This window comes from Octopus sinensis, linkage group LG17 (genome assembly GCF_006345805.1).
Source record: "Octopus sinensis linkage group LG17, ASM634580v1, whole genome shotgun sequence".
Taxonomy (NCBI): Eukaryota; Metazoa; Mollusca; class Cephalopoda; order Octopoda; family Octopodidae; genus Octopus; species Octopus sinensis.
The window spans coordinates 28,771,744-28,798,405 of record NC_043013.1 but is presented as its reverse complement, the minus strand read 5'-3'; the positions used below and the strand labels follow the sequence as shown (position 1 = coordinate 28,798,405).

General features: G+C 36.8%; 1 protein-coding gene across 1 annotated transcript in view; it reads right to left on the bottom strand.

The window, feature by feature from the left end:
* The window catches only part of LOC115220945 (alanyl-tRNA editing protein Aarsd1), a 584,344-nt gene that overhangs the window by 110,339 nt on the left and 447,343 nt on the right, over positions 1-26,662 (bottom strand). The window contains exon 5 of the mRNA XM_029791155.2: positions 2,534-2,591. Within this exon, the coding sequence (XP_029647015.1) occupies positions 2,534-2,591 (58 nt within the window). The remainder of the gene's footprint in view (positions 1-2,533; positions 2,592-26,662) is intronic.

The following is a 26,662-nucleotide window of genomic DNA, read 5'->3' as shown; positions in this document are numbered from 1 at the left end:
TACGTGCTGAGTTCAAATTCCACCAAGGCTGACTTTGCTTTTCGTCCTTCTGGTGTTGATAAAATAAGTACCAGTTGAGCACCAGGGTCAACACAACCAAGTTACCCACTCCCAAAAGCCTTGTGAGTGGATTTAGTGGGCGGAAACATAGAGAAGCCCATTGTACACACACAGGCACACACATATATATAAAAGGCTTCAATGGCACCCATTTTCCATTTCACACACCATTGCTTTTTACAACACTTGCACCATAACACCCACAAGAGTTTCAGAGCCTACTTCTCTGATTTCTCTATTGAAGTTCTCCTTCAAACTGCTCATACGACAGTTATTTGGAATATATATTATATATATATATAGTTAATCCAAACAAGAAAGCACAAAAAAACACAACGCGAAGACCTGGAACAAATATAGTATTATTGGACGCTCAGGAAAGAAGGAGGGTTTAACGTTTCGAGCGGAGCTCTTCATCGGAAACATAGGAGAAGGAAAGATCCAGAGAAGGGAAGACAGAGGAAAAAAAATCGCCAACGGTACACACGAGGTCACATTTGGAAGACTGGAACCTATAGAAACATTTATATATCTATGTGTATATATACAAAGAGAACACTCCCTCCATGGCGTACCGTTAATCCAGCACTTAGGCTAGACTTCGGTCCAACTTACCATGGCCTACATTTAGTCCGGCACTTAATCTAGACTTATCCCCACCACAGCCTATGTTTAATCCAGCACATAAGCTACACTGCCATCCTCCATGGCCTACATTTAATTCAGCACTTAGGCAAGACTGTCCCCCAACACACCCAACATTTAATCTGGCTCTTACGCTATACTGCCGATCTGCACGGCCTCATTTCATCCAGCACCTAGGCTAATGTGCACCTCCCCACAAGGTCTACATTTAATCAGACATTTGAGAATAAAATCCTCCCTCCCAGCACTTCCTGCAAAATTTCAAGGAGGGGGAATTGAAGGGGAGGAAGGGACTTCCTGGAAAAGTAGGAGGGGATACTTCCCAGAAGGGGAGGGACTTCCTGGAAAGGTTTGTTTACATACCCATAACTTAGCAGTTTGGCAAAACAGACTAATAAAATATGTGCTAGACTTAGAAAATAAGTACTGGGGTCAATTTGTTTGACCAAACTCTTCAAGGCAATGCACCAGCATGGCCATGGATGAATGACTGAAATGCATAAAAGGATGAAAGATACACAGCTAAAAATCAAACCCATGTTTTCTTTCATTTCATTTCTGTTTGTAATTAAATTTAATCAGTTTAAATTCTGTGGTTACCTCCCTTGATGTTCTAGATAACAATTTGTCATTAAGATAATGCTCTCTTTGCTACAGGTGTGATTTTAATTAATTAATACTTCCTGGCTCACTAAATTACTACGTTAACACCCACTTTATTATTCTTTCTTATTCCTGAATTGCAATCTACTTTCACTTTCCTTCCTCCTTGTTCTCTCTGTAAGTCTCTGTCTTTCTCTCTTGCTCTCTCTTTATTTTTCTGTCTGTCTTTCTCTCTCTCTCTCTCTCTCTCTCTCTCTCTCTCTCTCACCCTCCCTCTGCTTTTCACTCTTCTGCTAAATATAGTTTTCTGCTTCTGCCAAGTTTCATTATTATAATTTTCAGTTACAGCAACAATTCTATGAGAATATTTAAAAGAAGAAAAAAAAAGAATATGAAAAATAAAACAAGGAAATATTACAAAAGAAAAATCATTACTGACATCTCTTTCTGTTTTTAAGCATTCCAATACTTATAGCTGGTGGCATCAGTCGTAATAGGAATAATATATTATACAGAAGTATATGTGGCTTTGCATATGTAATTTTATGTATTTAGTTATTTCCCTCTCTTTCTGTGTGTGTGTGTGTGTATCAATGTATATATATATACACACACACACACACCAAATGAAAGTAAGTACTGTGTTACATATGTACATGTGCATATATATACATATACATATACATATACATACATATATATATATATATACATACATACATACATACATATACATACATAGACACATACAGGCTTGTATGCATGTATGCATGTACATACACATGCCAATACATCTTATAAATAAATGCATTGTGTGTGTAATATATAGCACTTAAATGAATGACAGCATATTTCCATGTGAAGTCTATCAGAGAGCTTGATAAAGTTATAATAATTTCAAACTACTACACAAAATCCAAACATAGTTAATTAAAAGATTTATCTTTTTGATTTTAAGGTTAAATTAACAGGATTGATCACTTTTGCAATTAAAACACTACAACCACTGAGACATTGTGTGAAAGTTAGGACATTCCAACACAGGGACAATTTGTGATTTCTTAACTCCAAAAGGATGAAAGGCAAAGTTGACCACGGTGGAATTTGAACTCACAACATAAAGACAGACGAAATACCGCTAAGCATTTTTGCCCGGCATGCTAACAATTCTGCCAGCTTGCCAACTTAGAACTGAGAAATAATGAAAAGAAAGGAATGAACTTACCATGAAGTTGTTTTGAACCCAAACATTTTGTCAGCAAGGGCTGTAATCAAGTGTTGCCCTGAATGCAGAGAGGGAGAAAAATTTTAAAGGATTGATTGAAGTGACCAACTTTAATTGAATAGACAGGATATCAATACACACACACACATCAATATATACACCACATAGTGGCTGCCCCCTCGTTATCGAGTATGGCCATTGCATGAAGCTTAATCAATGTTGTTATCGTGCAATGCCTGTGCAAGAAAATTTTTTTTAAAGTGAGGAAAGGATGTGCACTGAGTCAATCCCACTCACTAAGCAATAGCAGCCATAATCCAAAAAGAAGAACAAGTCAACATCATCGGTAACCACTGAGCCGCAGGTTTTATGTCGGAGTTATTCCAGTTACCTGAGTTACCTTCTCCTAGAAGAATGCCCTCACGAAGGCTAGGAGTCCTTCACTCCCAATGGTTTAACCGGGAGATCGGGTATTCAGTTCGATTATTTCTATGTCCCCGCGCATAAGGAAGTGCCGATCACTCAAAGTTGAGGGATGCTGTGGAAGAAAAGGACCCAGGAAGACAGGGGACAAAGTATTGAAAGCTGATCTCAAAATGCTGAGCCTTTATGAAGGGCATGACAAAGGACTGAGATATGTGGTGCATTGCTGTCTTCAAGAAGACCTTCCCACCACAATAGAATATGGTAAAACCAAGATGACATGTAAAAAGAAAACCACAGGTCCTGGTGCCATGTAAAAAGCACTGGTGATGGTGCCACGTAAAAAGCACCCAGTACACTCTGTAAAGTGGTTGGCATTTGGGAAAGGCATCTAGTCATAGCAACCAAAGTTAAAAACAGATTGTGGAACCTGGTGTGGCCCCTGACCTAGCCAGCTCTTTGGAAAACAGATGTTAAGTGATGATGATGATGATGATGATGATGATGATGATGACGATGATGATGATGATGATGATGATGATGATGATGATGATGATGATGATGATAATGATGACGATGATGATGATGATGGTGTATGTGTGTGCATTATATATCAATATATCGTTTTAGGAGGCAAATTGACATTAGACCAATAGATAGAGTGCCTTGCAGTTTTTATTGCATTCATCTATGCTCAGAGTTCAAATCTCAAAGGTCGAGTTTTCCTTTCATCTGATCAGGGCCAGTAAATAAAGTGCAAGCCAAGTGCTGGTGTAGCCCTTCCTCTCTCCAGCATTCCATAGCCTTTATGATCCAACACATTGGCTGTGGGTCAAGCAAAAGAGTCTGTGTGTCAGCTTGTGACAACTCGGGCAACTAAAACTATTTATCTAACTGGCACTCTGTTGATTACGACAATGAGAGTTCCAGCTGATCCAATCCACAGAACAGCCTGCTCATGCAAGTGGCTGAGCATTCCACAGACCCGTGTACCTTTAACATAGCTCTGAAAGAGATTCAGTGTGACACAGAATGTGTCACACAAGGCTGGCCATTTTGAATTACTTGTACAACGGATTTTTGCCAGTTGAGATAAACTGGAGCAGCATGAAATAAAGTGATTTGTTCAAGAACAAAATGTGCCACTGAGAATTGAACTCATGACCTTATGATTGTGAGCTGAATATCCCAACCACTGAGCCACATGGCTATGCTAGTAACTAAAACTATAAACTATAGGCGTAGGAGTGGCTGTGTGGTAAGTAGCTTGCTTACCAACCCCATGGTTCCGGGTTCAGTCCCACTTGGGCCAACCAAAGCCTTGTGAGTGGATTTGGTAGACGGAAACTGAAAGAAGCCCATAGTATATATGTATATATATCGCTTGACAACCAATGGCTGGTGTTTTTATGTCACAGTAACTTAGCAGTTTGGCAAAAGAGACCGATAGAATAAGTACTAGGCTTACAAAGAATAAGTCCTGGGGTTGATTTGCTTGACTAAAGGCAGTGCTCCAGCATGGCCACAGCCAAATGACTGAAACAAGTAAAAGAGTAAAAGAGAGTATTAGCAAAAGGATGGTATATGTGGTCTGATCAATAAGTATCCAGACTGTTGCCATAATAACAAAGCTAAAGTGTGCAGAGTGAAGCTGCTTGGCAAAGACTGACCTTGAACTTTGCTGTGCATATGTACAAAGTTTTAATGTTCTAGCTCATGTCTGCTGTTTACAGCAGTGCTTGGAAGGAAGGTGTGTAGCATGTGATCGTTGCTTTGACCATGAGAGAGAAAGCTGTCATGGTGATACCTGCTCAGAGGCCTACGCAAGGTTGCAGAAAGTATATGGAGAGAAGTGTATGAGCTGCACACAAGTGTACAAGTGGTCAGATGTTTCTAAGATAGCTGAAAGAATGTCAATATTGATGAACATTATGGGAGACCCACAACCAACAGAACTGAGAAAAACATTGCAGATGTTCATGCAGCTGCAAGGAGAAATCATCAAATCACCATCCTTGAGTTATCAGAGAATGTGCAGATTAGTTAGAGTTCAGTTCAGTTCAGTCCATTATCACTAAAGATTTGGTTATGAGACATATATCTGTCAAGTTTGTGCTAAATCTGCTTTCAGCTGACCAGAAAGACACTCGGGTTTCAGTTGCACAAGATCTCCTTGATTGTGTCAAGAATGAAGAAAACTTTTTGAAAACTTTGCGTAGGCCTCTGAGCTGGTATCGCCAAGCTTTTGGAAAAATTTAATGCAGATTCTCTGCTCAACTTTCTGTCATGGTCAATATGTTAATCACACGCTACACACCTTCCGTCCAAGTACCGCTATAAACAGCGGAAGTGACCTAGAATGTTAAAACTTAGTGCACATGCACAGCATGGTCAATCTGTGCCAAGTGGCTTCACTCTGTGTGCTTTAGCTTCGTTACTATAGCAACAGTTCGGATACTTTTTGATCAGACCATGTATGCTGATACCAAGTAATTTTCAATGGAGAATAATGGCTGATGCAAGGAGTATTGGAGTTTACTTAATTATCAGCATATTACTTTCTTGAAACCAATTGAATGAGTTTTGCTTTATTTCTTTCAGATTCCCTATTTGCATCAAATGTGATGGTGCATGAAGACATTTGATGCAAATCATATTTGCTGAGGAGAAGCCAATTCATGTGTGCAAAGACACAGAAAAACCATTTGGTCCTTGCCAGTAAGTAACTTAACAAGGTTAAAAGCCCTCATGAACATGGCATGCTTTGATTCTTCTCTGATGATAAACACTTTGATCAAGACCAAAATTCAAGACAAGAGAAACGAAAGCTGATTATGTGCAGACCCTCCTGATGTCACTAGAGTGATTCACACAAAGTTTCTAGCAACTATGATGGTCTTAGAGAATAATGAAGGTCATGTCATGGTCATGCTAACTCACATCTTTTCCACTAAATCTTAGCATTAATGCTGATGAATATGTTGATGTGTTCAATGGATGAATTATGCAGTGGAAGGGGATAGGAAGTTTAACAAAATTTAGCACATATTCACAAAACCCAGGTAAGCTAAGAATGGCTGTCAGACAACCTTTACATATGATCATGTAACACCATACTTGTGGTCCTCAAACTCACAAGATTTAAATCCCATGGACTACTACATTTGGAGTATTGTTTAACCCTTTTGTTACCAGATTTCTGTTGAGATATTCTGTGTATCATTCAATTAATTTTAAATATAACAAAGAATTTAGTAAAGTAACTTAGTTGTCATTAAGCTGGTGTTAGGAACATAAATTGTGACTAAGGTTTGGTGGGAGATTTTAATTCAAAACTTTTGAAAACAAAACATTTGTACTACAGAGTGAAGGGGTTAAGAATTGTTTCTCTACTATATATTTTAACCCTTTTGTTACCATATTTCTGTTGAGATGCTCTCTGTTTCTTTCAATTCATTTTAAATATAACAAAGAATTTAGTAAAATAACTTAGTTATCATTAAGCTAGTGTTAGAAACATAAATTGCAACTAAGGTTTGGTGGAAGATTTTAATTTAAAACTTATGAAAACAAGACATTTGTACTACAGAGCCAGAGGCAGTTTCAGACAGATTGGTATCAAAAGGATTAAATGGAAACTAATTCATATCATCACATCTGGTACCACATTGAAGTAGTTATCAAAGCACAAAACAGATTTATGGAATAATCTCATAAGAAAGCTTAACAAGAACATGCTCAAAGATGTTTATTAAAATGCATTTGGTTCTTGTTGGATTATGTATGTATTTATGTATGAGGTGTAGGCATGGCTGTGTGGTAAGAAGCTTGCTTCTCAACCACATGGTCTTGGGTTCAGTCGCATTGCATGGCATCTTGGGCAAGTGTCTTCTACTATAGCATCGGGTTGACCAAAACCTTGTGAGTGGGTTTGGTAAATAGAAACTGAAAGAAGCCCGTCATATATATGTATGTATGTATGTATTAGATGTTCATGTGTTGGTATCTGTATCCCCAACATTGCTTGACAACCAATGTTGGTGTGTTTATGTCCCTGTAACATAGTGGTTTGGCAAAAGAGACCGATAGAATAAGTACTAGGCTTACAAAGAGTAAGTCCTAGGGTTGATTTATTCAACTAAAAAGCGGTGCTCCAGCATGGCCGCAGTCAAATGACTGAAACAAGTAGAAGTAAAAGAGCAATATGTATATACAAAATATATAAAGAAATATTATTACAGCTAAGAGAGAGATGACATATATTTTAATTAATGGTAGGAAGTTAAAAGTAAAATGAAAGAAGTTAGAGTTATTTTAAATGAGGTGGGGTGGAGCGTAGTAATAAAGGCTTGTAGTTGAAATTAGTTATATGTAAGCTACAGGCAAAAAAAATGTTCCAGAATAAATTAACAGATGGTTTTCGAAAATCTATAAATGATGGAGAGGTAGCTAATGTTGTGTGATGGTGTAGAGTTAGAGAGGCTGCTCTTATACATTTATGCATTTAGAAATTAGTTTATGAAGAGACAGAGAGAAGAGTTAAAAATGAGGATGGAGAAAAGAAAGAAGATGAGAGAATATGTGTCGTGAACTTAACAGTGTTTGTGTAAGCGAATTAAAAATATTATTGCAAATCTGTTTATGAGGTGTTATCATATAGTAATATACGTATATGAGATTATATATTTCATAAAAAATTTTTTTTTTATAAAAATAACACTTGTGATAGTTTACTGAGAATTTCATGAGATTTGCAGATTTACTTAGTTCGAAAACCAGATAGAGATAGAAATAAATATACGAATAAATAAGACTTAAAAGTAATTTAAAATAGGAAATTAAATCTATGGCGAGATGGATATGTAATATTTGAGAGTCTACTTTTATTCTGCATTATAATTGCATGCACATGCATGCATTTGTATATGTAGATGTATATATATAAGTGTGCATGTGTGTGTGTGTGTGTGTGTGTGTAGCTATCAGCGTAGGTGTGTATATATGTAAACGGACACACACAAACACACGCATACACATATACATAGTCTGTTTTGGGGTGTACGTATTTATGAATGTAGATCCACACATATATTTATTTTGTGCATGTGGTTGTGTATATATGTGTGTGTGTGTATATATATATATATACATTCCACCTGCCTTCGTCTTTTGTCTATTTTCATAAAGCTTCCCGTTATATATATATATATATATATATATGCATCTATGTATGTATATACACATACATTTACAAATAGGCACAGGTGTAACTATACAGTGAGGAAGTTTACTTCCCAATAACCCTGTTTCAGGTTCAATCCCACAGTGTTTGTAAGTATGTTCTTTCATTCTTTAACTTGTTTCAGTCATTTGACTGTGGCCATGCTGGAGCACCGCCTTTAGTCGAACAAATCGACCCCAGGATTTATTCTTTGTAAGCCTAGCACTTATTCCAAATTGCTAAGTTACAGGGACGTAAACACACCAACATCGGTTGTCAAGCAATGTTAAGAGCACAAACACACACACACACACGTGTACATGACAGGCTTCTTTCAGTCTCCATCTACCAAATTCACTCACAAGGCTATGGTCAGTCAGAGGCTATAGTGGAAAACATTTGCCCAAGGTGCCACACAGTGGGACTGAACCCAGAGCCATGTGGTTGGAAAGCAAGTTTCTTACCACACAGCTACTCCTGTGCCACTTGCACACCAATCCATTGCAAAGTTACTCGTTTACAGCTGATTGGACTGGGGCAATGTGAAATGAAGTGTTTTGCTTAAGAACACAAAGTATGGCTGGTCTGGGAATTGAAACCATGAACTCATAGTCGTGAATGCAACACTCTAACCACTGGGTATACCATGTCATGTCATAAGCAACAGCTAAAAAGATTGGCAGCAGAAAGGTTATCCAGCCATAAAGCATGTCTATCTATTAATGCCAACTTATACACAAATATCTCAGGTTATATATTTTTATATACATCTCCCTGTAACTTTGGTGTATGCCCTCATCGCATCTTCATCTTCTCATCTCTTTCCTCCCTCTCTTTCCTTCCTCTTTCACTCTCCTCTCTCTCCCTCTTCCTCCTCATATGCGGAAGCCATGTTTCTTCTCTACTGCAAGACATCTATTTCTGACCCTCAGTACAACTCACTCATGCCTCAGTTGAGGAGTCTGGTCTTGCAAGATATTTGGTGACCTCAAAGGTGCTGGTGCCATGTAAAAAGCACCTGGTACCCTCTGTAAAACAGTTGTCATTAGAAAGAGTATCTGGCAGTAGAATCCATTCCAAAGTAGACAGCAGAGCTTGATGCTGTCTTCTGACTCACCACATCCTGTGGAACAATCCAACCCATTCCAACTTCTGCTTATTCTTCCTATCTGTCTAACCATTATTTGAATCATGAGTCAATTCAAATATTAATTTCTGTAAACATAACAACTATATGTATTCATTTTCCTTTCTACTGATTTGCTATAGGTACAAGACCTGAAACTTTGGTGGAGAGGACCAGACAATTATACATCTACCCTAGGGCTCAAGTGATACTAATTTAATTGATCCTGAAAAGCTGAAAGGTGAAGTCAACTTCAATGGAATCTCAACTCAGAAGAAGCATTTTTCCTGACACACTAATGATTCTCCAAGCTTCATAGATGGAAACTGTGTGGAAGACAATTGTGTGTGAGTATGTGTTTCTCTCTCTCTCTTTCTCTCTCTCTCTCTCTCTCTCTATATATATATATATATATATATATGCACATACATATATTTTAAGAGGTCTTGAGCGAGCAGGTTTTGGGATCTGACGATACACCATAAAGCTAAACCCTTTATGGACGGGAAACCTAAGGTATTCCCATAAACCAGCCTTCCCCATTTTCAATATATATATATATATATATATATATATCATGACCAGTAAATTCCACTCAGAAAATTGCACTATAAGTAAAATTCACTGCAGCATATTTAACTAAGGTAAATTCAACTACAGTAAACGATCTATAGAAAACTAATTACACATTTCTCAACTAATTAGTCGTTAGCTAAAGTATAAGTTTATGCCATTGTTACTCAATTTTTAATTGAATTTCACTGTACTGCTAATTTTTTTCTGTTCAGTTTAACTTTGAACTTTGAAACCCTCAACCATGGCAACATTTATAATATCAGAGAAGAACAAAGGTAAGTTTTGTGACAAAGAGAATCATATATACGTAAAGTATATTGGCATCGTGAACGTTTTTACAAAGGTTGCCAGGCTAGACTACGTACAACTTTCAACTCCAGTATACCAGAAGTTATTTTTTCAACAGGCTTCCATAATCACTCAGCAAGCAGTGCATACATTAATGCCTGAAAGGCAGTTAATTCAATGAAAAGTGAAGTAATGAGAACAAGCACAGTATCTTCACGGGAAGTAATAGCTACTGCTGTACAAAATCTCGACGAGGAAGCACAATTATTGTTGCAAAGTATTCCTGGATTTTCATGTAACAGACGTAACTGGAGGCAGCATGCTTTAGGAATCCCAGCACTTCCAACTAATCGTTCAGGGTTTGAAATTCCTGATGCAGTTAAGTACTTAGAAAATGGGTCCTTGTTTTTGGTCTTTGACAGAGGCATTGGTGACTCGGACAGAATTTTTGTTTTTTCCTCAGAAAAAGGACTGGATGATCTAGAAAGCTCTGAAAATTGGGCCTGTGATGGGACTTTTAAGGTATCTTCTAGTTTGTGGTGTCAGCTTTTCAGGCTACGTATCATCATTGGAGGATCAAGTGTGCCCAGGTTATTTGCCTTACTTCTTGACAAATAAGAATCCTCATATCATCGTGTTCTGTCTGCTGTGTGGGATTTAAGGGCAAATTGTTGACCTGTGACCTATTTCATGGACTTTGGAAAAAGCTCTCCATTATTCATTTGAGTATTTCCATATTTAGAGTATTTCCACATTTGAGTATTTCCACATTTAGAAGTAGTTGGGTGTGTTTTTCATCTGAGACAGTATATTTGGTAGAAAATATGTGCACTTGGTGAGAGTAGGAGATACAACATGGATGAAAGTTTTCAGCTTAAACTTAAGTCTTTTTGTGCTTTAGCATTTTTACCAATTGAAGGTGTTGTCAATGGAGTTAAAGATTTGTCTGACGATGAAAGCATCCCTTCTGAGTTTATCACTTATTTTGAGAATTCATACATTGAGACTGTAAAGGGACGTGGTCTTCGTTTATGAAGAGAAACCCCAGAATTTCTTATCCAACTCTGGAATATGAATGACTGCATTTTAAATGACTTGCCAAGAGCAAATAATTTGGTAGAAGGGTTCCACAACACTTTGCAGTCATCAATAACATCCACACATCCAAATTTGTGGAAACTTTGCAATACTCTTCAGACTAAAGTAGGCTTAAGCCAGATGAAAATTGCACACATTCGACATGGGGGTTGAAAACCAAAAAAAAAAAAAAAAAAAAAAAAAAAAAAATCAAATGATTGATGCATGATTAAGAAGCTAGTTGGAAATTATCAGACTGAAAAATTTCTAAGAAATATTGCACACAATTTGTCAGAAAAGAATCTTCTTCAAATATAATAACTTTTTTTCATAACTTTATTTTTATGTACTCACCATCATTTTTATGCAAATATGTGAATAAAATGTGAGCTAAAATGTATTCATATTCTTTATCCATTTTTATGTACTTGCCATCATTTTTATCTTAATGTGTGAATAAAATGTGATCTAAAATGTATTTATATTACCTATAATGAAATTTATTGTCATGGTATTTACTGTAGTGGAATTTACCTAGAACCATATATATATATATATATATATATATATATATATATATATATATATATATATGTGTGTGTGTGTGTGTGTATGTATATGTATATAATATATATATATATATCATCATCATCATCGTTTAACGTCCGCTTTCCATGCTAGCATGGTTGGACGATTTGACTGAGGACTGGTGAACAGATGGCTGCGCCAGGCTCCAATCTGGTAGAGTTTCTACAGCTGTAAGTCAACTTCGGTGGAATTTGAACCCAGAATGCAAAACTGGAAGAAATACCACTAAGCATTTTTACCAAAGCAATAACATTAGTCCCAGCTTGTTGCTTTATATATATATATATATATATATATATATATAATATATATAATTCTTTTATTCTTTAACTTGTTTCAGTCACTTTGACTGTGGCCATGCTGGAGCACTGCCTTTATCGAACAAATTGACCCCAGGACTTTTTTTTTAAAGCCTAGAACTTATTCTATCACTCTCTAACCACTAAGTTATGGGGACGTAAACACACCAACATCAGTTGTCAAGTGATGGTGGGGAGGTTACAAACGAAGACACACAAATACATATATATATATATATATATATATATACACACACACACATCTATATATATATACAAATGACAGGCTTCTTTCAGTTTCCATCTACCAAATCCACTCACAAGGCTATAGTAGAAATCACTTGCCCTAGGTGCCACACAGTGGGACTGAACCCAGAACCATGTGGTTGGTAAGCATGTTTCTTACTACACAATCACTCCTGTACCTATATTGAAATATCAGAATGACTCATCTCTTTTTTTTTCTCATCCACAACAATGCAGCTCTACACATTCGCATATAACTCCACTTCTTTTCCATTTTTTTTCTACCAAGCCTTTTCTTATTTCACCCTGCTTGCAGCTAATTCAATGCCTACTAATTTCAGATTATTTAATTTTACACATAAAATATTACAGTTTATCTCCCCTTAATTTCATTAATTTCCCACAGATGGCATTTCCCACTAATATCCGTTTTAGTTCAGTTGCTATTCTGTTCCAAGATATTTTTTTTTTCCCCTACCTTCTGTACTTTTATATACATACATATATATATATATGTATATGCGTGTGTATATATATATATATATATATATATATATATAATATATATATAATATATATGTATGTATGTATATCTATAACTATATCTATATCTATATATATAGATATACGTATGTATGTAATTATATATAATTTTGGCTATAAACTTTCAATATTTATACATATCTCCACAAATTAATTTCCTATCTTAAATTACTTTAAAATCTTTATTTACATTTTCATCAGTTAATTTATATCTACAAAAATCTCATTGAAATCTCTGAAAACTACAATAAGATCTGTTTAATATTAATCTCATATACATACATATATTACTATATCACAATATTAGATAAAAACGCTTAGATTAATATTTAATTTGCTTTCACAAACCCCATTTAGTACATGACATATTCAACCCCCCTTTCTTTTTCTCGTCCCGATACTTATCTTTTCTCTCCTTCTTTAGAAGAGCCTGATGCTTAAATGTTTAGGTTTATAAGAGTTACGTCCCTTATTTTACCCTCTCGTTCAACATTTGCTCACCTTCTCAATTCTGTGATTTTGAAAACCATTGATTAATTGATTCTGTTTTCTTTTTCTTTTTCTTATTTTCTTTTTAGCTATAAGGCACTGTCATGGCTGTGTGGTTAAGAGGCTCACTTTGCAACCACATGGTTTCAGGTTCAGTCCCATGGCATGGCACCTTGGACAAAGTGTCTTCTACTATAACCGAGTGAACTAATGCCATGTAAGTGATTGTGGGAGATGGAAACTTTATGGAAGTATGTCATATGTGTTTGTGTGCATTAGTGTCTGTGTTTGTCCTCCACTACCATTTAACCGGTGTTGGAGTGTTTACATCCCCAATAGAACCAGTACTAGGCTTAAAAAAGAAAATGGTACTGAGGTCAAAACATTCAAATAAAAATTCTTCAAGGAGGTGCCCCAGCCAGGTTGCAGTCTAAAGACTGAAATAAGTATAAGATAAAATGTGTGTGTGGGGGGGGGTGTATGAGAATCGTCTGTAAAAAACATAAATCTGAAAGAAGAAGCACACTCTAAGATGTAGAGTAGTATATATTAAAAAAGAGGGAAGCGACAGTTTATGGGATTACCTTAGGTTTCCTGTCCATAAAGGGTTTAGCTTTATGGCATATTGTCAGGTCCCAAAACCTGTTCCCAAGACCTCTTAAAAATATTTTATGGTAATCCCATAAACTGGCCTTCTTCATTTTTAATATGTATACATATGTATGTATGTGTGTGTGTGTGTGTGTGTGTGTGTGTGTGTGTGTGAATGTCTCTTCAATTTTTTCATCTTTATAAATCTTCCATTGAGAAGGGAGCCGGTTTCCAACAAAGATATAAGCTCCAGCTTTGGGATGTAGTTAACACAGACAAATTCACATTTGGAACTTGAGAAATGTCTTGCATATTTTTACTGTTCCCCTCACAGATTGCACTTGTAATGTACAAATTAGTCGGTTGATTTCTCTTTCTGAAAATCCCAGTTCATCCAGATTCTAATGCATGCATGCATGTATGTATGTATTATGAAGGATAGCAGGATCCCTAAGCAGATGCTATATGGGGAACTTGTGAACAGAAAGAGACCCCGGCAGAAACCATGGCTGTAATTTAAGGACTGTGTCAAGTCCTCATTAAAGGCCTGTGATATTCAGGAAACTGACTGGGAGAGCAATGCCTGTCATCGCCACAGATGGAGGAAGCAGGTTAAGGAGGGGGTCGACACCTTTGAGAGAGCACGTATTCTGCTTGAAAAACTTAAATGTGCTGCTCGAAAGTGTACTGCTGGTATAGTGAATGGGGAAAAGCTTGGTTTGCAATGTTTGCAGTCATTTATGCTTGTCCAGAGCAGAGCACATTAGCCACCAATAGAGCCACAAATGCAAAATATAAGTTAGTCCTAGAGCGCACAATGTTTCTGAAGGTCAGCAATGGTCTCACGCAGTCACAAGTGGACAGCCATCATATATTGTGTATGTACGTAAATAAAATAGGCTTTTTTCAGTTTCTGTCAACCAAATCTGCTCACAAAGCTGATGTTGGCCCAGGGCTATAGTAAAAGACATTTGGCCAAGGTGCCATGCAGTCTGATTGACCCCAGGCCCACATGGGAAACATTATAAACACATCCCCATAGCCATACCTGCACCCAGTTGTGTCTACAAATAGACTAACAAAGGAGATCTTCCAGTTAAGATGTCAGAGTATGGTATGAGATTTGGCTGCTGTTTCTAGCAAGTCAGGCAACCATGAAGAGACTCGTTCATCGACTCTACAGCAGCTGGGGTTTTTGTGAATGGAAGGAAGGAAGGAAGGAATGAAGGAAGAAAGAGAAAAACAAAAAAAGAAACAAAGACAGAAAGAAAGAATGAACGGGAAGAAGGAAAGAAAGAAACACAGTAAGAAAGAAGGGAGAAAAAGAAAGATAGAAAGGAACAAAAAAGCATGAGAAAGAGAAAGAGAGAGAGAGAATAAAGACACAGAAGCTAATCCCTTTACTTTCTGTTGGAATGTTAAATTATTTAACCACCCCAATACACACACACATATCTATCATAAACACACATACTCACACACACACATATACAAAATACAGACACACACGCATATATACGCTGACCCTCTAAAAATACTAAAATTCTATAATAGTCACGAAATGATATTGAGAGCAGCCTGTGGCCATTTTTGCATCATTACTTGAATATCATATTACTGACAGAGACAGAATTAATAACAGGTAAAATTTAATTTCAGAGTTCAAGTGAAGACTTATTGCACCAGAATTTTACTCTTTTACTCTTTTGGCACTAAAATAGTTGTTGGCATCATCTAAGAAACATATGGATTCCCAAAGGGGAAAAGAAAAAAGAAAAAAAATTTCCTTATTGATAAAAAGATATAGATCTACATTGATATAAGTTCCAAAAAGCAGGAAGTCTAAGAAAATTTCTCAATAATAATAATAATAATAGTAATAATAATAATCATCATCATCATCATCATTATCGTTTAACGCCCGCTTTCCATGCTAGCATGGGTTGGACATTTTGACGGAAACTGGCAAACCAGATGGCTGCACCAGGCTCCAATCTGATCTGGCAGAGTTTCTACAGCTGGATGCCCTTCCTAACACCAACCACTCCGAGAGTGTAGTGGGTGCTTTTATGTGCCACCAGTATGGGGGCCAGTCAGGTGGTACTGGCAACAGCCATGCTCAAGTGGTGTTTTTTTATGCCACGAGCACAGCAGCCAGTCCAGCGGCACTGGCAATGACCTTGCTTGAATATTTTTCATGTGTCAATAAGGCAACGCTGGTAACGATCAGGTTTGAATAGCGCTTTTTACATGCCACTAGCACTGAAGCCAGTCAGCTGCTCTGGTAGTGATCACACTCGGATGGTGCTCTTAGCGCTCAACTGGCACAGGTGCCAGTTATCAAATTTGCGAATTTGATTTGATTTCGATTTCACTTGCCTCAACAGGTCTTCGCAAGCAGAGTTTAGTGTCTAATGTAGGAAAGGTATGCATAAGTGGGCTGGTTACACCCCTGGCATAGGCCAAAGATTATAGTCTCACATGGCTTGCCGGGTCTTCTCACGCACTGCATATTTCCAAAGATCTCAGTCACTAGTCATGGCACAAGGCCCAGAATTTTAAGGGAGCGGGATAGTCAATCACATCGATTGCAGTACTTGACTGGTACTTAATTTATTTATCCCGAAAAGATGAAAAGCAAGTTGACCTTGGCAGAATTTGAACTTAGAATGTAGTGATGGGTGAATACTGCTAAGAATTTCACCCAGCATGCTAATGATTCTGCCAGCTTGCTACCTTAAATAATAATAATAATAATAATAATAATAATAATAATAATAATAATAATAATAATAATGATAATAATAGATGTATCAATACCGACAGATGACAACGTGTCTCTAAAAGAAATGGAGAAACTCTCAAAATACAAAGACCTGGAAATAGAGGTAACTAGAATGTGGAATCTGAAAACAGAAACAATTCCTATCATAGTAGGTGCATTAGGCATGAAAAAAAATATTCAGACAAATACATAACAAAACACCAGGAACTTACAAACACATATAACATACAGAAAATTGCACTACTAGGCACTGCACACATCCTACGCAGACACTTTCCATACAATACCATCAGAGCATCACAACAAATCACAGCACATACCCAAGGCACACAGAGCTGCGCTCGGTAGTGAAGTGAAGCACGCTATAAAAAAAAAACTACTGAATAATAATAATAATAATAATAATAATAATGATGATAACAATAATAATAACAATCCTTTCTATTATAGGCAAGAGGCCTGAAATTTTGCAGGGAGGAGGGCCAGTTGATTAGAACGACCCCAGTGTTCCACTGGTACTTAATTTATTGACCCCGAAAGGATGAAATACAAAGATAAAGTCAACCTCAGCCACTAAGAATTTCACCCGGCATGCTAGCAATTCTGCCAGCTCACCACCTTAAATAATAATAACAATAATAATAATAATAATAATAATAATAATAATAATAATAATAATAATAATAATAACAATAATAATAATAATCCTTTCTGCTATAAGCACAAGACCAGAAAATTTGTGGGAGGAGGTAAGTCAATCACATCAACCCCAGTGCATGACTGGTACTTAATTATCGACCTCAAAAGGATGAAAGGCAAAGTCAATCTCAAAGGAATCTGAACTAAAAACATAAAGACAAATGAAATACCGCTAAGCATTTTGCCCAGTGTACTAACAATAATAATAATAATAATCCTTTCTAATATAGGCACAAGGCCTGAAATTTGTGGGGAGCGGGTAAGTCAATGACATCAATCCCAATGCTCAAGTGGTACTTACTTTATCAACTGCAAAAGGGATGACAGGCAGAATCAACCTCATCAGAATTTGAGCTCAGAACATAAAGAAGGACGAAATACTGGTATGCATTTCGTCCCATGTGCTAACAATTCTGCCAGCTTACCACCTTAATAATAATAGTTAAAATAATGATAATAGTAAACCCTGCTCTGTATGGAATTACATGGTCAGTTCCATCATGAAACCAACAAATTAAAAGACTAGGAAGCATCATGAAGCTGGCTCAACAAGGGTGACCTAAAAAAGAATACTGAAAACCTAATCATCGCTGCCCAGGACCAGGCATTGAATACCAACTCAGTGAAAAATAATATATATAACACAAGTGCATCGGACCTCTGCAGAATGTGTGGGAAGAAGGTTGAAAGTGTGACTCACATTGCTAGTGCTTGTGAAAGTCTTGCGCAGAAAGAATACAAGCGTAGACACAACAAGGTAGCCCAAAACCTCCACTGGCTACTATGCCATAAGTATGGATATGAGGTTACAGGTGCTTGGTACCAACATACACCGGAAAAGGTAATGTACAAAATAAGGAAGGCAAAAATCCTCTGGGATTTTGATTTCCATGCAGACAAGGTGTCAGAGCATTGAAGGCTGGATATAGTAACCTTTAGGAGAGACAAACAAGAGTGCTTAATAATTGACATGGCAGTGCCAGGAGATCAACATATCATCATGAAAGAAAGAGAAAAGGTTGATAAATATGGAGACCTGAGAATTGAGATTGCTAAGATGTGGCAACTATGAGAGTCAAACATAAAGGCTATCCCTATTGTCATTGGAGCATTGAGTTCAATACCACCCAATCTGAAAAAACATCTGAAAACCTTAGAAATACCCTACAATCTAGGCAAGAGGCCTGAAAATATTTTGGGGGAAGGGGCCAGTCGATTAGATTGACCACAGTACGCAACTGGTACTTAATTTATCGACCCCGAAAGGATGAAAGGCAAAGTCAACCTCGACAGAATTTGAATTCAAAATGTAAAGACAGACGAAATACCGCTCAGCATTTCTCCCAGTGTGCTAGTGTTTCTGCCAGCTCAACACTTTAATAAGAAGAAATATTCTTTTCTACTCTAGGCACAGGGCCCAAAATTTTGGAGGAGAGGGCCAGTCGATTAGAATGACACCAGTACACAACAGGTACTTAAGTCGGCATTACTTGGAACTGCACACATATTTCGTAAAGTACTGTCTGTCTGAGGTCCTTGTTGTGGCTTGACAGACAGTACAAACAATATTTTCAATCAACAACCTCACAACATTGTATACTGTGTGATGTCTATAATAATAATAATAATAATAATAATAATAATATAATAATAATAATAATAATAATGATGATGATGATGATGATAATAATAATATTCTGTTGTATCTGGGGAGAGTCATTTTCTTTTTGTGCCTTATAATTTAACACACTCACTGGTAAAATTTCCACTTATTTCTTATTTTTATTTTCCTAAAATTTTTGTTGCGCCTTGCAACCTTTTCAATAGTCTTGAGAGTCAAGACTATTGAAAAGGTTGCAAGACACAATGAATATGCTACAATAATTTTATCATGAAGAACATTTTAGTACCGCTTACAGTCTTTGCAACTTTTTAACTAAGTGTAAAGTATGAAAAACAATTTAATTGTGGAAAAATTAAATGAAATTTATAAAAAAATATTTCCATAGTTTTCAAATGCAAGGGACATTTTCCTTTTTTCTGTCTGTTTCTGTCTCTCCTTTTTACTCTTGTGAAGGCTTTGTAGCAGGTTGTAGGTAGTAGCATACATTATATATATATTATATATATATATATATATATATGTGTGTAGTTATGTGTGTGTATATATATATATATATATTTGTTTGTTTACACATATATAGAAGTATATAAATATGTATGAATATATATGTATTGTATGTGTGTGTGTGTGTGTTTATCAGAATCATGAATATCATGAGTAATAAGGGTGTATGTGTTCTGAAGGAAGGACGTGCACAAATACGAAAATCCAAAATCCAATAAAACCATATTTGTGGAGGTAGATGAAGCATGTGTACATTAGGTCTCCCGATACAGACACGTACACACACACACACACACACACCACACACACACAGAAGACAATAATGGGTAAAGTCCTCCCTTATATAAATATACATAGAGTGAGAAATATAATAAAAACTTCTGTTATATATTGATTTTCACAAATGGAAGAAGAAGAAGAAGAAGAAGAAGAAGAAGAAGAAGAAGAAGAAGAGAAGAAGAAGAAGAAGAAGAAATGGGAGTTAAAGAGGGGATTTTTCTTCTGCTTTTCATATTTATTTGTTTATTTTTAGCTTATTTGGTCAAACTATGGAACTAGTAATTGGAACCAGTGGAGCAGAGGGTAAATGATAAAGAGGAGTGGATGGGAGTTAGGGTTCTACTATGAGTGTGCAAGAGGACAAGATAAGCCGCTCCTTGCTTGCTGGCTGATTCTATATAATGTAACAACTTCAATTTCCACCATTATTTCTTTTAGTCTGAGACCAATATCTATTTGTATGCCTATGTGAGTGTGCATATGCACAAATATGTGCGTGTGTGTACACATACACACACATATACAGATAGATAAATAGATACATACACAGAGAGAAATAAGATAGATGTAAGACATATATATATATATAGTCATACAGGGATAGATAGATAGATAGATAGATAGATAGATAGATAGATAGATAGCCAAACAAACACATAGACACACACACACACTGACAGATAGATCGATAGATAGATGGACAGACAGACGGATGGACGGACAGACAGACAGGCAGATAGATAGATACACAGATAGATCAATAGATAGACAGATAGACACATAAATGGATGGATAGATAGAATAGATAGATAGATAGAATAGATAGCCCAAAAACACCTAGACACACAAACACACTGACAGATAGATCGATAGATAGATGGACAGACAGACGGATGGACGGACAGACAGACAGGCAGATAGATAGATACACAGATAGATCAATAGATAGACAGATAGACACATAAATGGATAGATGATAGATAGATAGATAGATAGATAGATAGATAGACAGACAGACAGACAGACAGACAGATAGATAAATAGATAGACAAGATAGATAAATAGATAGATAGATAGATAGATAGATAGATAGATAGATAGATAGATAGATAGATAGATAGACAGACAAACAGACAGATAAATGGATAGATAAATAGATAAATAAATAAACAGATAGATAGATAGATAGATAGATAGATAGATAGATAGATAGATAGCTATTACACACACACACATGCACAAATTATTGTAACTGTTTATACATAGACACCTGTTAATGCACGTGTCCATGCATGGCTGTATGCACGTGTGTGTATGTGTTTCTCTGTGTTCGTTTACAAGTATTATTTTTTTGTGTGTATTCTTTTGCTGTGAGTTTGAGTTTTTGCATGTATGCATTGATGAATAAGATACAGGGGTATTCAAGTGAGTGCCATCCAGGCATCTCTACCTCAAGCCCCCTCTCTCACCTCCACCACCATTCTCCCCAATCAGTGAATCTATAACCAAACCAATGTGTTTATCCTTGCAGATTTTTTTATCTAGTTACACACCACACACACACACACCACACACACACACACCACACACACACACACACACACTCACTCACTCACACATGCACACACACACTAGGCATATTTACAGTTGTAGGATGAATAACAGCAATGAGAAAAAATATTCTTTCCTACTTTAAGCACAAGGCCCGAAATTTTTGGGGAAGGGGCCAGTCGATTAGATCGACCCCAGTATGCTACTGGTACTTAATTTATCAACCCAGAAAGGATGAAAGGCAAAGTCAACCTCGACAGAATTTGAATTCAAAATGTAAAGACAGACGAAATACCGCTAAGCATTTCTCCCGGTGTGCTAGTGTTTCTGCCTTAATAAGAAGAAATATTCTTTTCTACTCTAGGCACAAGGCCCAAAATTTTGGAGGAGAGGGCCAGTCAATTAGAATGACACCAGTACACAACAGGTACTTAATTTATCGACCCTGAAAGGATGGTAGGTGAAGCCGACCTTGACGGAATTTGAACTCAGAGCATAAGACAGACAAAATACCACTAAGCATTTCAGCCGGTCTGCTAATGTTTCTGCCAGCTTGCCGCCTTAATAAGAAGAAATATTGGGATAGAAATGTATGAGGCAATGGTAGGCAGTTGATAGATAGCAATTTAGTTAAGTGAAAAAAAATATACGCGGCTGTGTGGTAAGAAGCTTGCTTCCCAACCAAATGGTACTGGGTTCAGTGCCACTGTATGGCACTTTGGGCAAGTGTCTTCTACTATAGCTTTGTGGATTTGGTAGATGGAAAATGAAAGTAGCCTGTGTATATATGGTGTGTGTGTGTGTGTGTGTCCGTGTGTCCATCTGTCTTTGGGTCTGTGTTTGTCCGCCATCACTTGCTTAACAACCAGTGCTGGTATGTCTATGTTCCTGTAACTTAGCAGTTCAGCAAAAGAGCAATGAAATAAGTACCAGGCCTATAAAGAAAACTAAGTACTGGGGTCAATTTGTTCAATTAAGCTTCTTTAAGGTGGTGCCCCAGCATGGTCGCAGTCTAATGACTGAAGGAAATTAACGATAAAAGCTAAAGACACATGCACATACATGCACACACACACACACACACACGCACACACACATACATACATAATTGAAAAATTTGGAGTCAACAAGAAGGGGTACGGTTGGACATTTATTTTTTAATCCCTACAATTGTTTCCATGCTACGTAGTTCTCTAGGTGTGCAGGTATTTGATTATGCAACTGTTTCCTTATATTGCCAAACTGTATTGCTAAAGGCGGTCCTACTCCATATTAAAATAAATTTCAGTTCTATATTAAAGAGATGAGGAATTATGTACTTATTTACATTATTTACATTATTTACAGCTGACAGATATTTGTCCTCATCTTGTTTGTTGTTAACACAACGTTTCGGCTGATATACCCTCCAGCCTTCATCAGGTGTCTTGGGGAAATTTCGAATCTGGGTTCTCATTCCTAATAATAATAATGATAATGATAATAATAATAACAACAACAACAGCATAAAAAAATACCTTAGGAATGAGAACCCAGGTTCAAAATTTCCCCAAGACACCTGATGAAGGCTGGAGGGTATATCAGCTGAAACGTTGTGTTAACAACGAAACAAGATGAGGACAAATATCCATCGAATGTAAATAATGTAAAATAAATTTGTTTGAAATTTTAAGGCGTTTCCATTATTTTGTCCAACCCCTGTATATATATGATAGTCATAACTGAAATGTGCTGCGTCATGTCATTATTTAATCAGGGCTGACTAGAAGGTAAACAGCATCAACAACAACAACAGTAACAACAGCAATGGAGGCACAATGGCCCAGTAGTTAGGACAGCGGACTCACAGTCATAAGAACGCGGTTTCGATTCCCAGTGTGCTAGTGTTTCTGCCTTAATAAGAAGAAATATTCTTTTCTACTCTAGGCACAAGGCCCAAAATTTTGGAGGAGAGGGCCAGTCAATTAGAATGACACCAGTACACAACAGGTACTTAATTTATCGACCCTGAAAGGATGGTAGGTGAAGCCGACCTTGACGGAATTTGAACTCAGAGCATAAAGACAGACAAAATACCACTAAGCATTTCAGCCGGTCTGCTAATGTTTCTGCCAGCTTGCCGCCTTAATAAGAAGAAATATTGGGATAGAAATGTATGAGGCAATGGTGAGTGTTTATGAGCAAAAACACTTAAGCTCCACGAGGCTCCAGAGGGGCCCTATTGTACTCTTTTACCACAATTTTCTCTCGCTCTTTCTTCCTACTTCTGCCATAAAGCAGAGGAACCATGGTGTAACCCACTATGGTATGGTAAAACTTTCAGACCCTAGTCTAGATTGCGAATCCTCTGTACTCCAGGATGGTTCAGCTCTCCACCCATTAAAAGCCACCGTTTACAGAATGAGGATGACAACGTAGCTTTCGCACCCATGCAACCACCAGTCTATCACGTGTGGTGGGTGGATCTTCAAGTTGCCACACGCATTCTTAGTAGCTTAGAATAGGCTTGAATGAGAGATTATTCTTTGTGGCTAATGCGTGAGTCCTGATTGGAAGAAGAAGAAGAAGAAGAAGAAGAAGAAGAAGAAAGACGAAGAAAAGACGAAGAAGAAGAAGAAGATAAGAAGAAGAAGAAGAAAAGAAGAAGAAAGAAAAGAAGAAGAAGAAGAAGAAGAGAAGAAGAAAAGAAGAAGAATAAGAAGAAGAAGAAAGAAGAAGAAGAAGAAGAAGAGAGAAGAAGAAGAGAGAAGAAGAAGAAAGAAGAAGAAGAAGAAGAAGAAGAAGAAGAAAGACAATAAGAAAAAAGAAAAGAAGAAGAAGAAGAAGAAGACAACAGCAGCACCATAATCCATATGTTTAATACAGAAGAGTACATTTTGTAAGGTATTTTTCTCAGAACAGCGGATCTGGATTCTTAAATGTTCTCAATAAGAAGATGTAAACATGACTGTGCAGTTAAGAAGCCCACTTTGCAGCTATGTGGTTTCAGGTTCAATCTTTAATGTGCAGCACCCTTGGGCAAGTGTTTTCTATTATAACTCCAGACACGAATTTGGTAAACAAGAAACTTTGTAGGTTTATCTATCTGTATGTATTTATCTATGTATGTATGTATGTATGTTGTATGTATGTATGTATGTGTGTGTATGTATGTATATGTTGTATGTATGTATGTGTATGTGTGCATGTATGTATGATGTATGTATGCATGTATGTATCTATGTGTATGTGTGTATGTGCGTATGTATGTGTGTGTTTGTGTATGTATGTATGATGTATGTATCTATGTATGTATGTATCTGTGTGTATGTATGTATGTATGTATGTATGTATGTATGTATGTGTGTATGTATGAGTGTGTCTTTGTATGTGTTTGTTTCCCCACCATCACTAGCTGACAACTAGTATTGGTTTATTTACATCCCAGTAACTTAGCAGTTCACCATAAGAGACCAATAAAATAAGTGCCAGACTTAGAATGAAAAAAGTAAGTACCAGGGGCGATTTGTTTAACTAAAACCCTTAAAGACGGTGCCCCAGCATGGCCACAGTCCAATGACTGAAACAAGTAAAAGCTATAAAGAGTTGATTAGAAATATATTTGATGAGGTCAGTGGCCTCGCTATGTTCTAACATCTGTCATAGCTTCTGGCAATCACAATTTCAGAGAATTAATTTGCTGACTCTTCTGGTTCTCTGTTTATCGCTGTGAATTGTATATATTTAATCAGAGATTATAATGATATTTTTAGTTGATGCCACAAAATCATAGGCGACAAATATCATTTTCATCATCATTGTCGTTGTCATCGTTTAATGTCCATTTTTTCTATACTACAGCTGGAGCCCTTCCTGTCACCAACCCTCATTTGTTTCTGAGGAAATTAATGCTTCCCCATGGCCAGACATGTCTTGCACAGAAAACTGGAAACAAACAACTTCATATATATATGATGATCATCATCAGTTATAACTATCATGTGATGTCTAGACAAGGACACACTCAAACACATACATACACATAATATAGATAGATAGATAGATAGATAGATAGATAGATAGATAGATAGATAGATAGAGAGAGAGAGATAGATAGATAGATAGATAGATAGATAGAGATAGATAGAGATAGATAGAGAGAGATAGATAGATAGATAGATAGATAGATAGATAGATAGATAGACAAACAGAAAGACAGATAGATAGATATAGATATATAAACATACATATGCATACACAGATTTTATCTACTAAATCTACTAACAAGACTTTGGTCAGCCCAGGGCTATAGTAGAATTCCCTTGCCCAAGGTGTTGTGCAGTGGAACTGAACCCATGGCTATATGGTTGGAAAACAAGCTTCTTAACCACACAGCCATGTCTACTAAATATGAAACTAGAAGTAAGATACACCATATAATCAATATTAATTTTTTTTTTTTTGAATTTACTATAAATGCATTTTAAGGGATTGTTCTAGCAATTAATTCTCTTTTACTTGTTTCAGTTATTTGACTGTGGCCATGCTGGAGCACCACCTTTATAGTCGAGCAAATCGACCCCAGAGCTTATTCTTTGTAAGCCTGGTACTTATTCTATCAGACTCTTTTGCTGAACAGCTAAGTTACAGGGACGTAAACACACCACCATCGGTTGTCAAGCGTTGCTGGGGGAACAACCAGACACACAAATATACACACACATATACATATATATACATATATACAGTTTCTGTTTACCAAATACACTCACAAGGCTTTGGTCAGCCCGAGGCTATAGCAGAAGACACTTGCCCAAGTTGCCATGCAGTGGGACTGAACCCGGGACCATGTGGTTGGTAAGCAAGCTACTTACCACACAGCCACTCCTGCGCCTATATTAACAAAAGGAAAAAAAATAGAAAAATGAAAATATCCTGAGCATCAGAAATGTTGATTTTAAACTAAAGAAATAGCAACTTCTCTAATGCTGGTGCCATGATAAAAGGCACCCAATATATTTTGTAAAGTGGTTGGTTATTAGGAAAAATATCAGACTATAGAAACCATGCCAAAAATGGTTCACATGAGCCAAATGTAAACCTCTACCGCATCCAGGAATGTAGAAACTCTGCATAAGACTGAATAAGAAGAGGAAGAAGAAGAAGAAGAAGAGAAGAAGAAGAAGAAGAAGAAGAAGAAGAAGAAGAGAAGAAGAAGAAGAAGAAGAAGAAGAAGAAGAA